Raw genomic sequence first — 18,608 nt, forward strand, 5'->3', positions numbered from 1 at the left:
ACCAACAGCAGTTTCAACAGCAGTTTCAGTGCCTATATTTCTGAGCTGGTATTTTTTGCAGCTGTTTTTAGCACACAGACATGAGGCTGATATTATTTTTTTCTCATCTCTTCCAGAAATAAAAAAACAAATTCATATTTTTCAGAATGTGTGACATTTTGATATCTATAGCCAAAGTCTGAAAAGCTCCTGAGAGTGAGAACATGACCTTTAAAACATGCTAAATTCAAATAAGCAATAGAGTAAGTATTTATTCTATGAACCAAAGAATTAAACTGTCCTCAAGCAACTGTACCACCGTGTCGTGAACCCAACCCCACATGTCAGTGAGCAAAGACAATGGTTAGGCAACAGCAGGTACACACATGAAAGCTGTGACAGGTAACATAATTAAAGTATTGTAGAGCACATGATGTTATCTGCTCCTTCCGTACAGAATAAGATAGGAGCAGGTAACATCAGGTAACGGCAGTATGTGGGCTGCTCTGCACGCATGTGCTTAAAGTCGTGCACCACAAGCGTAATTGCTGTAATGTGTGGTGCAGAGCTCACAGGTCTCCAGCCACATTAGTCTTCACCAGCCTCCCTCAGACGGGCGGGCTCGCTCCAGGAGCAACCACCGGTGGGCCCTGAAGTGAGCTCTGACCGCTCTTGGAGTGCACTCATCATCATCCTGCTGTGCTTTTGATCTACACAGGAGCGTTAGCAACTCACGAGTAGGTTGGCAGAGTTTGTAGCAGTGTGGCAGAAAGAGCTGCCACCAACAGCTGACCCTGGAAAGGAAAGAAAAAGGAAATCTTTTGCATCCATCAGCACTTATAATCAGAATTCCGCTCCAACCTGCTATTTTGTGGTGTGTATGTGTGTGTCTGGGTATGTGTCTGTCTGTACGAGTACGTGCATTTGTGAATATGTGTGTGTGTGTGTGTGTGTCTGGTGTTTGTGTCATCCTTGCATTTTCCTGCACTGCAGCAAACTATGTGAAGTGAGGCGAATGTGCATTCCAGGGTAAGAAATAGCATGTTTGGATTGTTCTGAACCTCGCAACCACATCTGGAAACATTATTCTTGGAAGACCAAGGAAGCCATCTGAGACATGTTTGGTGGAAATAAGCAAACTATACAACAGTTGGCGCAGCCAGAACCACAGGAGAGTCTGGACAGACATAGTTATTCCACAACAGCCCCTACACCAGACTGTTTGTTGCAGCAGTAGATTGCTCCGGTCAAATCATTACTATAGGTAAACAGCTGGATCTGCAAATGGTCTCATATTAAAACACAATTTATGGCTCAGTGCAGTTTCACAAAGCCAGGCCACAATTTTCATTCTCTCACTCTGGTCTAGGCTCACTATGCATTTACTTGTGTCAAATTTCTAGTGGGCCTTACAGTAGAAAATAGATGACAGACAAGTGCTGTCCTCTGTTGAGACATCAACATGATGCCTTCGTCCACTCAACTGGACAAAAGCTTTTTTTAATTTCTTTTCAAAGGTGCTAATTGTTGAGGAAATGCTGTCATCATCGGATGACATATCTTTGCAACAATAGCTGGCTAATCTGTGGAATTAAGATACTAAATCTAGTATGTATGTGATGTACATACATGGAGGAAGTGGTTAGGGATGACCTATGCTTCCAGCACTGTTCTGCTGGTTATTGTGCTCCCTACATATACCTGCAGCCTGTTTTATTCCACATTTATCCTGCTCAAGGTTTCTTCCTGTTAAAAGGGAGTTTTTCCTTGCCACTGTCTGCTTGCTCGGGGGTTCAGGCTCTGGGTCTCTGTAAAGCATCTAGAGACAATTTTGATTGTATAAGGTGCTATATAAATAAAATTGAATTGAATTGAATTGAAATCTTTCACAAACTATTTGTCCTATTTCTCAGAGTATATCTCACACCCCCTTGCTTCACAGTAACCTGATGAATTTGAATTTGCTTCTGAGAAAAAGAACAGCACTGATGGTGCTGAACGCTGGATGCAGGTTTTTCAGGGTTTTTTTTTTTTTGTAAGACTGCACATGTGTGTAGACAAAGACTGCAAACTGTAGCACATGGAAAAAGCAGCAAAGCTGTTTTTGTGAGAACTGTCAACTGGATTGATTGCCATCGGAAGGAAAACCATTTGCCCATGTAACCACAGTCAGTGATCATAGTCTCACATGATGATCAGCTGCAGTGCAGAGAGCTTTCCTATACCGCATTTCCACCCTGTCCCTTTCCATTCCACTGTGATAGGTTCCCCTTTTCTCATGATGTTAGCCCTGTTTGCAAGCTGAAGATGCCTGTCAGTCTCCCATTTCTCTCTTGGTGTAGTAGCGACATTCCATCTGAGACACTCATCATCTTGCCTTGAGGACTGCAGTGTGTGTGTGTGGGGCAGAAGATCCGCTGACTTTGAGAGTGCTGTATGGTGGGAGAAATTAATGTGTCATGGTAAATTATAGCACTCGTCAATCTATTGAATTTTTTTTTTTTTACTTAAAGCGTGTTAGCTATACTTCCTCATTTTCAGTTCCACTTATCCTTTTATTAAGCACTTATGTAAAGGTAAGTCACGTACATAAAGGTATCAGTCAGTTGAGAGCTTCCTTTGCTTAACTGGATTATTGGTCATTGCTGACACTATGATGTTAAAGTGTGATGTGTTTTCTCTTTATTTATTATTTATGCAAAGATATGTATTAAAGATACAAAAAGGTTCACACAAATTTCATTCCAGCATTTCAGATTATTTTCTCTCCATTGATAAGGAGGACAAAGCTAATCAGAACAATTCAGTTCAGAAAGGGAGTGTAATCACATTTTCTGATCCTTTACATTTGATCTGATAGCTTGCTAGCCAACTAAAAACAAAACAAAAAAAAAACTGATGGCAACTTTTGTAAGGAAGTCTGATGTTCATATGTTCATATGTTCCTCTCCTTGAGATTTGCGTTTTAGTTGGCAGTACAGATGTACCAGTATGGATAAGTGACAGTATGGGGCAGTAACAATGGGTTTTGGCATCAGAAATAAAATCTGGCATTGAAAACAAAACGTGGACTGAAAAAGGAAGCACTGTGTGTAAAATTAAAGCAATAAAAACTTCAAGAGTAAGCTAGCTCCTGCATTCTCGTCTTTATTGGTGCACTGTCAAATAAAGGGGTCCCATGTTAATATCTATTTAATGCCTTTAAAGGAATACTTCAGAACGTTGGGCTGTATGTTAAGTTGCATTCTTTCAAAGATTCAGTGAGAAAGTCAGTTTGTAGAGTTGGAGTCAGTTTAGAGTGTTTAACCTAGGTTAGCATAGTGAGGTATTCGGTACATGTAGCCCATGTTTGTTTTTTTGACCTTTCTGACCTCAGTGTAATTAATCCAATGTTTGCTTTTATTGTCTTTTAAACATTTTGAAAGCAGATGGTAAAAATGCTGTATTTTATTTGACGTTAGCCTTATACAGTCTTTTGCGCTCATGTTACATGACACTTCTTTAACTGTTGCCATTCTCGCACCTAAAACCAACCCTTTCTACTGTCATTCGGGTTCAGCCTGTGAAGATGCTGCTCATGCTCTTATATTCTCACTGTTCTGCCACTGATGTTCTCTTGCACAGTGTGTCTAAGCTGCTCAGCATACCTTTACACTGAGTCCTTCTTAGATTACAAACACATGCGCTCATTTAAAGCAAAACCCTTCACTGTGTGCTGTTTTGTACGTTTGATTTAAATGGAATTGGCTTTAAATAAAGGGTGTTCTGTATGTTTTTACTTGTTGATGTAATTATCTGGCTTTTCCTGTGCATGTGGTTTGAATGTGCAGTGGGAAGTATTTAAGTGGAAATGTGTGAACTACTATCAGTCTTTTCTGATTCCTGTTGGGATGTTTTGTATGGGTCTACTCTGAGCAATGGCATGCACGACAACATTTTGCTGGCCTTTAAATGTTAAATGACCACGTGAAGAGAGTGGCGGTCAGTCAGGCTTGTATGTATTGAATCGTGAAGCTGGCTGCAGCAGACCGCCGGGACTGATGTCAGCCCTGCGGAATGCGCTGGGTTCGGCTGTAAGCTGACCCCCCTCCATTGTGCTTCTATTTCCAGGGCGTGAGCGGAATGTCCGTGGATGAGAAGCCTGAAGCCCCCATGTATGTGTATGAGTCGACAGTTCATTGTACCAATATCCTCCTCTGCCTCAACGACCAGCGGAAGCAGGATATCCTGTGCGATGTGACTGTCCTGGTGGAGGGCAAGGAGTTCCGTGGTCATCGGGCCGTGCTGGCCGCCTGCAGCGAGTATTTCCTCCAGGCGCTAGTGGGCCAGGCAGAGAATGGCTTGGTCGTTAGCCTTCCAGAAGAGGTACGTCCATCAAACACACTTCTTTTTTTTTTTACAGTTTTATTTTGCATGATTGGAACTGTTATATACTTTTAGACAACACTAAGAGTCCCCGCTGATATCACTAAGTGTTACTCACGTTCTGTGCACCTTCACCTAGCATCCTTAACCACACACACTGATGAACTTGGACCATTGGACCAAAGCCCTCTATCTATCCTCCACCTCAGGCAAGAAACATGGAATGAAACCTTTGGCAATGAGCAAAATTGTAGTACAGCAGAGGTCTTTGCGCATCCAAAGTTTCCATACCTGAAACCAAAATGAGCCAGAAATTTACTACGTGTCTCCAAACCAGACTCAACTGTTATTTGAAAGGTGGGACCTGGACCCATTCAGAATGGTAATAATGAAGGTTCACTGTTGCCACAGTTTTTTACATTAGCATTGCCAATTTGCGCTTCAAGATGAGTCTGACCTCTTCTCTTTGACTGTTAACCTGAGCGGCAGTCTGTTTGGTCATTTGTTACCACCTTGTGGCCTTGTTGCTGTTGCACTACATGATCATCACTGTCTGATCAGGACCAGGTCTTCTTAGATCCTCTTCGTTATTACACATAATGTTAAAGAAACCAGGGACCCTGACTCGACTAACCATGTAAAAATTGGATTTGAGTCCATAAGGGTCCTGGGTTGGGTCTCATGTCCTTGGTGGACCATTAAGTCCTCTACATTATAATCTGCTATATTTTTATCACATAAAAAAGTAATGTGAAAAAGTAATCTACTGTAGTGCAACTTCATGAGTATTTTTGGTTGTATCATCCAAGGTCCAAGTGTAAAAATGCATCTGTGAACAAGTCAAGTATGGCGCATGCAAAGTATGACACACTTGCACATTACATTTACATTATTAATTTGTCAGAAGATTTTGTCCATGCAAAATGAACAGCATGTTTCAGTATCCACAGTTACTTTTCATGAGTATTTGTTTGAGGGCTCTCTCTCATCTGTAATTTAGGTTATTTGGTTGGGACTAAGGGTAAAAAAAAAAAGATGAAGATGAGAGCAAAGATAAAAGAGCATTCACTAGACAGATCTGGTGACAAGGACTCACAGGGGAAATCAAATTCTGGGGACTGATAGCAAATTACACTGCACTTTACTATGCATGTGACAAAATTGATCTTCTCTGGTGTTGCAAGAAAAGGACAGATCAAGAGCATTATTAATCGGGACCTTAAAACTGACGAAGAGACCGACACAAGACAAAAAGAGGCATTTTGTTTCATAACATCACAGGAAAAAACTGCGTGGTAAATATGTTTAACTGCTCTTGTTTACGTTAGCGCAGCTGCAATAAGCACTGGTTTAACAGTCAAATTTGTGCGAATAAAACATGCTGAAGATTTACTTCATGTTCGCTTTCTGTACACCTTAAGAGATAAAATCTATAATGTTGATTTGCTGTATTAGCAGAGCCCACCTTAAGTCTTTTTGCATGGGTGTTGAGAAGGTTTCTGTTGCATTAGAAATATTCAGATTTTAGAACAAATTATATAGACAATAATTAGTAGTTTATTTCTAAACTAGTTTATATTATTATCAAAATCAGAACCAGACTTCTGTATTGATCCCTGGAGGAAATTGTTATATTGTAGTTATATGCAGTTGTTATTTTTTTTTTCTAAATTAATGACTTAATTGTTGGCTTTATTAATTGACTTTTGAATATTTGTAAAGTTATTTTAATTTTTTATTTACAGTTTTTCTCTCATAAGACATGAAGGTAGCAAAACAGTGTTTTAATTTGATCTGTTGTTTGGTGGAGGATAAAGACCAAAGGTGTGAGAAAGTGCATTATTGAGCCTATAAGGCTGTGATTGCCAATTAGCACTTGTCAGATGTCACCGCCGCCGCCGTTGTCAGAAACGGGTAGCATTTCTTGGCGAGATTAACGCCACCATAGTCTCAGAGCTCGTCAGGTTCAGCAACACTCCTCCGTCTTGCTCACCTCAGTTCTCACGTTGTCACTTTAAACTGATCCCCGTCTGAGCCCTTCCACTGAACACACGATGAAAGTACCCCTCTGACTTACTGATGACACACACCCACACTCACACACACGTACAGATGCTGCTGTGAAAACTGGGGCGCATCCCGCATGTGCTGCAGAGTTGCAGCTCCTCGCTGGGGCCAGTGTGCATTAATAAAGTAACGCCTGTCAAACGACTTTGTCGCCGCACTCATTGAAGAAGAAGTTCACGTCAGATTGTCACCATATATAAAATGAGCATTGGGGTTTTTATCCTCCTTAATTCAAAGAATGACTGCAGGGAACAGCTCTTCGATGCTCAAAGCAACATCCCTTGCATTCACTCGCTGCGCTCATGAATAATGCATGAGCTGCTGTGTGTTTCAGGTGTGAGATGGAGTGTGGAAAGTAACATCTTTCAATGACTGTGTCTTTAATGTGCCAGAGAGAGTGAGAGAGAGTGTGTGTGAGAGAGAGAGAGATTCTCCCCTTGAGGTTTTCACCCAGCCTTTTTACTTTTGTCCATCCCTGCTCAAATCTGACAACATTTCACATATTCTTTAGCATTTTATCTAAATGGCAAAACAACATGGAATCAATATATTGGCTTTATTGTGTCACAATGGATGCCTAATGTAGCTATGTACATCATATTCAACAGTACCCTGTCTGTGGAATGGTTTACTATGTTTTTACATTTCAACATACAGTTATTTTCATTATCGCTGGTCTAATTGATGTCAGCATCAGAAAATAGTGAATAATAGGCTTTCACAGGACACCAAGCGATGTTGTCATTTCACAATGATTAATCAGTTATTGTATCTGTTGTTGTCAATGTAAAAATACTCAGTAAACGAGAAAAAATATTTTGCTTTGAAATATTTTTTAACTTCAATGCTTATTGAAATAGTTTGTACATACAAAAAACTATGTACACTAACTCAAAAGTATTGTGTGTGTATGTTTTACAGTTAACAATATAAGGAACACAAAAACAAATAAGACAGGCCAGAAACAAAGACAAACCATGTTGGTGGTTACGCGTGAATAGTGTATATAAATCAAGCATCTTGAAATTGAAACCAGTAAGTTCATAAGCATTTTGCACTGTTTCATAAATTCTTCCGTTTCTTTCGTTTACTAACAAAAATATTTTCTTTCACGTGAAGCTGATAGGTATTTTTTCCATATTATCACTCTCTGTTATAATTCCTAACCAGTGATCTTCATCCAGAATCTGAGTGAAGTGTGTACTCATTATGTTCCCTTCCATAGCATTATAAAATAGTGTACATATTTTTTTGGATTATACTGATTCATTCATGTGTAAGATTCATGTTACAGCTTTTGGTGAGGTGAGCTTATTTTTACTACAGTATATTGTCTACATATTTTGTAGTTCTAACATCGATTAGTGCTGTGAAATAATGTAGTGCAGTGAAAGGTCTTTGAAATGTAGTGGAGCAACAAATGGCCCTAGCTCTTGGCTCTTGTTTTGACATTGTGTTCATCTATTATGGAATGGATGGAGATGGAATTTTCTTCTGCTCCTGTTCAGCACATCTCTCTCTCTGACCGTCTGCACGAGTCTCAGCCACATCATGGATGTCATTACGTTGATATGACCGGTGGACTTCTTTAAGGTCTGCTGTCACCCTTTGCTTTACAGTCAGTGACTGAAGCACGCTGACACATCTGTGCCTTTTGTCTGCACATTAACCTCTCTCCAGTGATGGGGCGAGGGCTGGGTCTGCTCAGTCCCCATTGGCCTGTGTCAGCTCAGAGTAGCAGCCTTAAGCTGTGCTAGGTTAGCCTCACTTCACTGACACTCATGTGTCTGCCTCCAGTCATGGTGAGTCTTCCCTCAGCAGCTACTGAAGGCTGCCACCTATGTGAAACAAAGTGCAAAATAGGCAGGCCGTTACTGCCAGTGAGGGAAAGAGGGGGAGGCTGGTGCAGATGAAATGTGAAACAAAGACCACCTCCCCCACCATCTTCATCACTCCTGTCTCGTGGCCTCGCTGCCCTTGGAGTAGCCGGGGCTGGCGCGGGTGAGTGACATCATCTATATCTAATGTGATTGTGGGCTTGCAGAGGGGCAACCAGTTTTTCCAAGGGGCTTTGTTGGCCATCACATCATGGGAACAAAACAAACCCCCTTTATCTCAGCGATGCTGTCCTCTGGGCCAGCCGTCAGGGGGAGGGAAGAGAAGAGCACAGCGTCCATGTTGGATGACGGAGGCTTAGCACATACACATCAAATTTCTTGTGGAACAAAGAGGGATTCATAAGGATCAGTATGCCACAAATACAAGCCAGGGAGAGAAGCCTCAAAGAGAGCCCTCCACTGGAGAGGAGCAGTCATCGCTGGGACAAACAGAAATGACCTCCACATTGCGGAACTGAGTGCAAACATGTGACTCAGTACTCACTGCCATGATCACAGCAGACTGTTGTCAGATGGTTATTAGTGCAGCCTGTTGCCTTTGCGCTCCTGTACAAAAGGCTGTGATTGATCCTCACTACTACTACATGCGTTCCTATATTTTTGTTGACCCAGAGGGCAATAAAATGTTTAGTTACTGCCTTGTCCATTTCTTTTGTCTGACATCCAGCGGGAGAATGTTCTGCATGGTTGGAACGATAGCGCTCGATCATCAGTGCTACCATTTCTGCCCTCTCTTGATTTTTATTTTGGAAAAAGGAGAAGGCAGCACTGTGATTCAGCAGAGTGCTGGTAGACAAACCTCAAACCACCTCCTGTTTGTCAGTTCTTTCCTTAGTCATGGGCCAGGGAACACTGCACATTTTTCATCTCAAAAGAAAACACACACACAAATGTGCACTGTGTTATTAGTTAGTTAGTGTTGCAAAGGATTTGCTGTGAAAGTCTAAGGTGCTGCTTTTGCTGCTGCCCTGCTGCAGCGTTCTTCACACACAAACTGAAAATGTTGGAAAAAATACTGAGAGTTCATTATTAATGTTGACTTGAAGGTAGCCTTATGAAAAAATAGCTAGTCCTATTGGTAATTAAGGGGCAGAGTTAGTAAAATGAACGAAGGCGAATTATGGCCTTATGGCTTTATGAATAACGACTGTACTCTATTCAGAGCCTAGGCAAAATTAGCAGGACATTATTACAGCAGTTACGACTTTGTTGTAGATGCTTGAGTCAGAAAATTGTCACACTTTGATATTACTGACATTGTTTCTTTGACCACCACTTTGTTACGTAGTCTTCAGAATTCCAATTAAAACAGCCTGTTGTGTTTGTGCTTTGTAATTTATGATGTTTATTGCATGTATGTTTCTCTCTCTCTCTCTTTCATCCTCTCTGTCCCCTTCACCCAGCCGACTATCAGCAGGATAGTTCTCCCTTGTGAACCGGGTCCTGCTCAAGGTTTCTTCCTGTTAAAAGGGAGTTTTTCCTTGCCACTGTCTGCTTGCTCGGGGGTTCAGGCTCTGGGTCTCTGTAAAGCACCTAGAGACAATTTTGATTGTATAAGGTGCTATATAAATAAATGGAATTGAATAAGTGTTGTAGTTGTAACCAGACCTTAACCATAGAGTTGACACTGACATTTTAGAACTCACTGCCAAAGAATTTAATTTGTTGTTCAGTTATGAGGAGTTGCGGACTGTGAGATAGACTAGCAAATGCAATGCTCTTGGTTTAGGAGGGTTGATAAGTGACTTCCTTCTCCTCCTTCAGGTCAAACAGTTGATCAGGGCTCAACCTGCACAATGCCGGCTAATCTAAGGGGGCTCCACATCAAGTGCCTGGCCAACCCAGGACACTATCACACAAATACAGCCTATAAGCAGATGGTGGGAGCCAGGAGCCAGGGACAGAGAGCCCTGCCTTCCTTAAAGATGGGGGTTGGGTGGTAGAAGATAAAGAGGAAGCGGTAAAAAGAGGGGTGATGTGCACTGGCACTAATACCCATCCCCCCCTTGGTCCAGCAGGGGGTCTGTCTTTCGTTGCCAACACAAGGGCACATCTCATATCATAAGGCGACAGAGAAGGTGCAGGGTTTTTGTCTGAGTGTCAGAGGCTGCAAAGAGGAGCATCTTGAAGGAGGCAGCCTTCTGGGCGACTTCCTGCAGTGTGATTCCCTTGTTTGCGCTGTTTGTATTTAACCTCCATCCTAAACATCCCATGTGTTGAAAGGAATACCTGGGTCTGCTATACAAAAACATAACTAGCTAAAGTAACATATTTGCAGTTTCTATCTTGAATCTTGGGTCTATTTCTTGAAACATGTAGTGGTGGGGTCATGTCCTCCCAGTGTCTGGTACAGTAAGCTGCGCTGGGAGAGGATTAGGACATACACTATCTGATTTAATCCACCTTCAGGTTTACTTAACCACAGCTCAGCACCAGCAGCGTCTGAGCTTCTTCTGTCGCTGAGGATGGCACTTTCTTTACATTTCTAATTTACTCGATGTCAGTGTGAAAATGTATTCACTGTGCTTATACCTCTTTTCATTGTTAACACTGATTATAATGTGCACTTAACCTAACCACATACAGATTCAGTACCTTTACTGAACTGCTGGACTTAAATACTAGAACCTAACTAATATAGCAGCAGGGCAATATTGGCTTGTTTTTATAGACTGCATAAAAATGCATGCTTGTATTTATACTAATAATACAGTATGCATTTCTAATGCAAGCTGTAGGACAGGTGTGAGAGTTACTGTATATCTGCTTCAGCTGTTTTTGTGAAGGACTTTGGCCCAAGAATTTTTCTGTTCTTCTTTGTCCTTGCACATTTCTTGCCATGTCCTCCAGCGTAACAGCTTAACCCATAATGGCGTCATGACAGCATAAGGTACAGCGCCTGTTTCATTTCCATTAGCGCTGTGACTCAGTCACTTATTGTTTGTCTGTGAAGACAGAGGTTAATGTCAGGTTACTCAGCAGATCTGATGTTAAAGCGTCAGTTGCTAACTCCAATGGAGATGGAGTGTTTTCTCCTGCATGGGGAAACACTCTACTCTATTGTCATGCCATGACATGTCCTCATTAACATGCATGACATGCAGGAATTCACTGGAGAACATTTGAATAAATTAGCCCTCTCTTCTACGGAGGCGAAAGGCCGATGTAAGCGAGGAGCACTGTGTGAGAGAAGAGGGAGAGTGATTTAGGAAGGAGAGGGGAGGGTGGTGTAGTATTGCTCAGCCTGTTTATGAAAGGATATTTGGCAGACTTCCTAAAAATGTCATGCGAATTGTACGGGTGTGTGATTGGCCACTGCCTATAATTTCCTGCCCTGTAATGGTATCGCCTGTCCACTCCAGACGTCTAGCAGGGCTGTGTTAGCCTAAAATGGCCCCAATCTGTCTCGCTGATTAATTTGTTTCTTTGTCTTAACTCATACACTAAGCGCTGCTAACAGCTGAAATGCTTCAAACGTCATGGCAGTCAGTTAATGACCAGGAAACACTCTGTGTATCCTCCCTGTCCTCCTCCCGTTTCTTTAGCAGTTTATTTCCTACACTGTGACCGTCTCCCTTCCTCTCTCATTTTCCCTCTGTGCTCCGTCCACCCTGCCTCAGTATTTACCCCCCTCCCTCCCTCCCTCCCTCCATCCTGTCTTGCTCCCTTAACGCTTCCTTCATTAGGCTGCTGTGCTGGTTGTAACACTGGAGTAATCACATATGGTGCAGGGCACACATAAAGATGCGCTCCCGCAGGCAGCAGCTGCTGATACTAGCTGAAAATAGATCCCTGGTACGCTCAGCACTTTTCCGCCAGCAGCTTTGCTGTTTATCAGCAGCCATTGATGCAGCGGGATGGCCGCCCAGCCTCACTGAAACCACCATCATTACAGTCAGCTTGGCTCGATCTACAGCAACTGACTGTGTGTGTGTGTTTGTTTGTGCGTGCGGGTGTGCATGCGTGTGTGTGTTTAGATGCAGTTTATTGAGTATACACTTGCTTAGGTTGCTGCAAAGTTTGTGTTTTGATCTTTTTGTGTGTGCTGTATGTGTAAGTAGAATACAGTAGATCTTGAGTTATACGTCAATCCTCAAAACACTTCATTGGATCCACAAGAATATGCTTCAAATACGGAAGTCGCATTGATTAAAAAGACAACGAGTAATGGTTCCATCAGTTTCTTTTAGTCCGTGCTCTTTATTCAAACCGTTTGCTGTAAAACAGTTTTACTTGGTAACATGGTAAGAAATTAAAAATATTTTACACTGGAAATACAAACCTAGTTTTCATTAGTAAATCATACCAAATCTTAATTATTTACAAGTCTAAATATATATATTTTTTTGTTTGTTGTGGTTGCTACAGTAATAGAAGTAAGTAAAAGTAAGTTTAAAAAAAAAAGTTGCACTATGAAGGTGTTCACCCCATGTTAGATATCACACCTCACCAGAAGACTTTACACAAGTCTCTTTTCTTTGTCTTCCTGTTTCCTCATGAATCATGTAAGTATGATATTATAAAGCTCCCAAGTCTCCAGTTGGAATATTTTCAAAACACAGCATCTTCATCTAAATTTGGACTACCCAGAGTAAAACCCAGTGCTAGAAAGAAATTAGAAAAACACATCTGGAGAATGAGAAGTGTCTTGCCACAGATCTTGGTACAAATATAAAATCCAAACCCTTTCTAGCTTCTGAAAGAAGGAAACAATAACTGCATGCGTGGGCTCACAACTTTTGTATGGCTGGAATGCCCAAAGTAAAGTAAATACAGTGATGAACAGTCGCTTTATATTCTCATAGAAAATTGTTTTTTTCTTTATTTACACAGGAATATCTAACATGTTCTTGTCCAGCTCATCACATATCAACTCTTTGTCACACCTTTGTGCTTCTCTTCCAGATGTGCAAGGTACTCTTTTGTGCCTGTGGCTGATGCACATAGCTTTGTGCCCTCTGAGTCTCATCCAGATGCGTAACACATACTGTGATTTCCTTCATAAGATGTGCTTAACATGGCTACTTTGTTTAAGTTTAGACACTAAGCTTTAACTGAACCACCAACTGGAAGCATTAAATTGAGATGAGTTTGTTTATGGGAAATGTAGGATCAAATATTTTCGGAGATTGACTCATATAGGAGCTAACAGGGATACCGCTGCCCCTGCTGCAAGGATTTTGACTATTCTTACTCTGTGTCTCAGAATTGAACTCATGGTCATGGTACCCCTTTAATGTAATACATATGCTTTGTTTGTTAACCTCATCATGATCAATAAACTAGCTGCATGACTTTGGGCCGTTCAGCATCCTAAAGGGTACAGTATGACACCATATAGTGTGTTGTAAAAAAGAGATTTAGATTCAGTTGACTCATTATTGCCTACAGAGATGTGTGTGTGTGTGTGTGTGTGTGTGTGTGTGTGTGTTCATGCTCCTGAGCAGTGCTGCTGCAGCAATAGTGTAGTGGATGTGCTGTGCTCATCAGAAGAGCGGATAGTCCAGTCAAAGCCTCTACCCTCCCCCCAATCCGTCACACTCAGACACACACACACACACATACACACACACACACACCATCCCCCCCTCACAGATATGGAGTCAGCAGCTTCCTCTTAACAATGACTGATATGCCCGTTGCTGTTGGACTGTCTGTTAACCAGAGCTCACTGCAAGGTGCTTCAACCCAGAGGTATGCTGGGAGGCTGCAGCCTGTGGATGCACTGGGTTAACACAAGAAAGATGAAGCTGCCAGGCCCAGCAGCAGTCCATCCTTTAGCTCAAAAAAATACAGAAATGTCTTAAATGAACATTTGCAGTAGAGATATCACACACTGTATTACAATACATTATAACTATGTGTACTTAGGGCATATCACACATCTGTTAAGACTGGTTCATTTAAGCCAAAGATCAGACATACTGCGCCAATAGCAAATAGTAAAGTTATGTTACTCTTAAATGCAGGGTGACCAAATGTGGTCACCAAAATACTGCATTAACAGTGTAGGTAACAGGGTCATAAAGTACTAGTTACAACAAACCCATTGGTTAAATACATCAAGCTGATGTATGGAGCGTGGAAGTGATGTATTGCATTCATAAGTTCCATAGTGAACATCACTGTATAACATGTATATATGAAAACAAGACGGTACATCTCAAGGGGAATATCTTGATATGAGAAATTTGACTAATGGTATGCTGAGTCCTTCACAATCCTGTGGAACATACAAGTCACTTGCTGTTTATGGATACTGGCTACTTGTGCAGTTAAATACAGGTTTCAGAGCTAAGAAATTACGTGGTATCAGAACATTGCACAGACCTGCATGCTCACTGATACCCAGTTCAGCATTTTACGCTGTAATGTGGACATTTCTAAACTTGGTATCTGTAAAGGAACAACCCCACTTTTTTTAAGGCTAGTTAATATGTTAAAAAGCAAAAAAAAGGTATGGGATTTGGTTAAAAGATTCAGAAACGACCTCCGATGGCACATATGCTCCATAAAGATCATCATAAAAGAGCTCAGTATGAACATTAGTGTGCGCTGGAGGCAACTGTAGATCTGGTCACATCATCTGACCACAGTTGAAATCCAGATTCTGTTAAATACAGTTGTTCTGACACATAGTCGTGCAGTTTGAGTTTAACTGAAAGTCAAGCTGGGTGTTTTACAATTTAAAGCTCTAATTCTCATATCTGTTCTTTAATCACATAATCCCTGTCTGTATTTTGGGGTCATGTTGCATTCAAATCATTACAGATGCATCCTCCATTGTGCTGTTTAGTTCCGAGCCTCTGACCTGTGTTATCTCTAGTTTCACAGAGTTTTTGGAAAGTGAATCAGAAAGAGGTCAATAAAGCATTGGCCCTGTGAGGTTTAAACCTCTAAAAATAAAAACAGCTACCTAATGTACATGTTTATTCATCCTCCTGAAAAATCCAAGATGATTTAATACATTCTAAGACTCACTCAGATGACCTCAAGCTATTTTTTTACAAACATATTCGTGTTTATTTATGCGTACTGCTCAGTTGTTGTTTTTTTTTTCAGGGAGAAAAATCCACAGAGTAAATTCTGTGGTTTTTAAAGCTTGATTAGTTTGGAGGGAAAATCCCGTTTTACAAGTGGGATGTTTGGCAGAGACTGTTGGGCCTCTGGAAGCTACTGCACTATTCACACAGTGGTTACTACCACTCCACCTAGGGTAATTCATCTTCTTGTTTCCCCCAACAAAAGCAGCAAAAGAATCAGTAAACAGTGGACTCATTAAAATCACATTGTGCTGCTCATCCCCTACATCTGCAGGTCCGTGTTAAACCTTGCAAGAAAGACTTTACATCACTCAGCCTCTGAAAAAGGTGCTTTGTAGAGCAAACAATACCATCCAATATTCAAAGCTAACCCATTGCAATTGTGTTTGTGAGCGTACCTTTTCTCTGTGTGTGGTTTGATTGCATCCCCCAAGCACCTAACAGTAATTTGTTTGTCACCAGAGAATGAACCAGAATAAATCTCCAGGGATTGGGTGCTAGAGCCTGAGTAAAGTGATGCATGCAACCTAGTGTGAACCTCACGCTGATCTCCAAACAGCAGACAAGCCTCGTATTAAAGCCGGCTCCTCTGGCTCCTTTCTCTCATCTGTGTGCTCAGTGACAACAGCGGCAGAGGGCAGCCTGGACTTGTGCAGGCTCAGGAGTTTACCTAATTATCTGGCATTAAGTCTAAATGGAAGGCTTCCCTCCCTTCCATCCCACGCCACATGGCCACAACAGGGATAAGCCACAGTCTTACAAACCATTAGGCTTTACAGGCACTTGACCTGAGGATGCAGAGCACTGACACAGAAAGCGAGACTGTGGGGATATTCTCTGATCAGAACACAAACAGTAGAGAGCACCGTTAGACCGTTATGTTCAGGTCACGAATGTGTTGAGGGCAAAATTGATAAGCAGTTTTTTTTAAGCAGTTGTTTGAGTAAGGGTCCCAGATAATATAGGGGCTGGGTATCAACTGTAAATATTTTGTTCACACAACATGTGGTTTACTGTCACGTGCCGAAAGCACTCACTGAATGTGTAGTTACATTTGTGCTCTTGTTTACTTATTCTTTGGCAAACTAGTTCCTGGTTTAAATCACAGGTTTGCAGATGCAGACCATTTTATTTAAACAAAAATAACTCCAGCTTAATATTTAACTTTGGCTTCCTTTGTATCATGATCCTCATGTAAGGTATCAGAAAAGTACGAGGATGGTATCAGTATCAAAGCTCTTAAAACTGATGGGAAATCTGTCAAATCTTTAAAGCGGTATGTTTAATAGATTCCTGCTGCTAACAGTAAATACATGTAGACATCTCACCTCAAGTAAGTGAGGGTTTTACAAATGCAAAGCTGCGAATGGACTGGGTGAAGGCAAAACCAATGATACGACCACAGAGCAGACAGTGGTAGAGTGCGTGAATGTCCCACAGGTTGTTATTATGAACATGAGAATGGATATGCAACCTGCCAGCATCCACAGAGCACCAGTTCTTATTTACTGCTGTAGAGAATGTTCAATGCTGACCCGATAAAAAGATTAAGCAGTACTTTACAGTGTTTGTTTATGGTTGTTGGAGCTGTCGGGTTGTCTCACCACACTCCAAGTGCTCTGAACAATGACCGTGCTGATGGTAATGCTGGCAATTTCCCTGTTTTTTTGCAGGTCACTGCCAGGGGATTCGCCCCATTGTTGCAGTTTGCCTACACTGCTAAGCTGTTACTCAGCAGAGAAAACATCCAAGAGGTCATCCGCTGTGCTGAATTCCTGCGCATGCACAACCTTGAGGACTCATGCTTTCGCTTCCTGGAAGCTCAGCTGCGCAGTGAGGAGGACGGCTTGTTGCTCTGCCACAAGGTGGCGGCGGAGGTGAACAACTCAGAGGATGAGAGTATGCAGTCAGAGGTAGAAAGGCCTATCTCCCCTAGGGCACGGCGCTGTGCTGATGCCCTCTCCTCCTTTCGACACCCTGATGATGATCGGTTAGCAATGGCTGTGCCCAGTAACTTTGTGGATGGCCGACTGGACTTTGATCGGCAAGGAGTGTCAGACCTGCCACGATGCCCAAAGTACAGGAAATACCAGCGGGCTTGTAACAAGCACAATAATGACACCTCCTCAGACACCAGTACCTCAGGTTTTCCAAGCACATTAAAGGAGAGCAACGTTAGTGGGGCAGTGCCAGGACAGGACAGGCTTCCTTTGGCCCAGATCAAAGTTGAACCACAGGCAGAGGAAGAGGCCATCTCATTGTGCCTGTCGGGGGACGAGCAGGATGTCAGGGATAAGGACAGTGTGACAGCCATGGAGATGGATAATCCAGTATCTGTGGAAAGAACCAAGAGAACCAAGTCCCCTTCCTGCCTCCGAGCCTTCTTTAAGAAAGGGGTGGACCTCCCCAGTTTGCCCAACACATCACAGCAGCTATTTGCCAACAGACTTCTCTGCCCCCAGGACAAAGGAAACTCTCAGGGAGAACATAAAAAAGACTTAAGGCCTTTCACTGGGGAGCTAGGTCTGTCTGTTACATCCCCAAAGGACATGGACGGTTTCCCTGGAGGGTTGTCCCTCAAGTCCACTTCCTGCGATGGAGTCTGCAAACAGGAAGTTGAGCTAGACCGTCGTAGTGTCATATTCTCCTCAGGGGCCTGCAACCGCCTGGGAACCCCAGCGCATTCCTACCCAGGTGGAAACTCTTTGGAGATGGAGCTCACTGAGCACATGGCAAAGGGTATGTGGGCTGGAGGCAGCCAGTCCCTTCCCACCTCTCAGACCTATTCTCCTAGCACCACCTCCTCTGAGCCCCCAATCTTGTGTCGCCCACGACCCAACACCAGCTGTCCAGTGCCAATCAAAGTGTGCCCACGCTCGCCACCTTGTGAGACACGCACCAGGACTTCCAGTTCCTGTTCCTCATACTCCTATGCAGAGGATGGTAGCGGAGGTTCTCCCTGCAGCCTGCCCCAGTTTGAGTTCTCCTCCTCGCCATGTTCCAACGTGGCACGCTGCCTCAATGTGGACCAGCAGGAGCAAAGTGTGGGAGGGGATGCAATTTTTAACCAGGTGCGGCCCAAGATCAAATGCGAGCAGTCCTATGGCACCAACTCCAGCGATGAGTCGGGTTCCTTCTCAGAGGGAGACAGCGAGTCCTGCCACGTACAGGAGCGAGGGCCAGAGGTGAGTGTTAAACATTGCCTTTCACATGTAACACACAATGTAACCATCGCACTCAATTCCTCCATGGCTAA

At 42.6% G+C, this 18,608-nt stretch overlaps 1 protein-coding gene across 2 annotated transcripts in view; it reads left to right on the forward strand.

Annotated features, from left to right (window-relative positions):
* The window catches only part of bach2b (BTB and CNC homology 1, basic leucine zipper transcription factor 2b), an 81,350-nt gene that overhangs the window by 51,755 nt on the left and 10,987 nt on the right, over window positions 1-18,608 (forward strand). For both annotated transcript variants that reach the window (XM_046372275.1, XM_046372276.1), the window contains 2 exons: window positions 4,090-4,344; window positions 17,026-18,537. In XM_046372275.1, the coding sequence (XP_046228231.1) occupies window positions 4,090-4,344; window positions 17,026-18,537 (1,767 nt within the window). The remainder of the gene's footprint in view (window positions 1-4,089; window positions 4,345-17,025; window positions 18,538-18,608) is intronic.

Source organism: Scatophagus argus, chromosome 19 (genome assembly GCF_020382885.2).
Source record: "Scatophagus argus isolate fScaArg1 chromosome 19, fScaArg1.pri, whole genome shotgun sequence".
In the NCBI taxonomy this organism is placed as follows: Eukaryota; Metazoa; Chordata; class Actinopteri; family Scatophagidae; genus Scatophagus; species Scatophagus argus.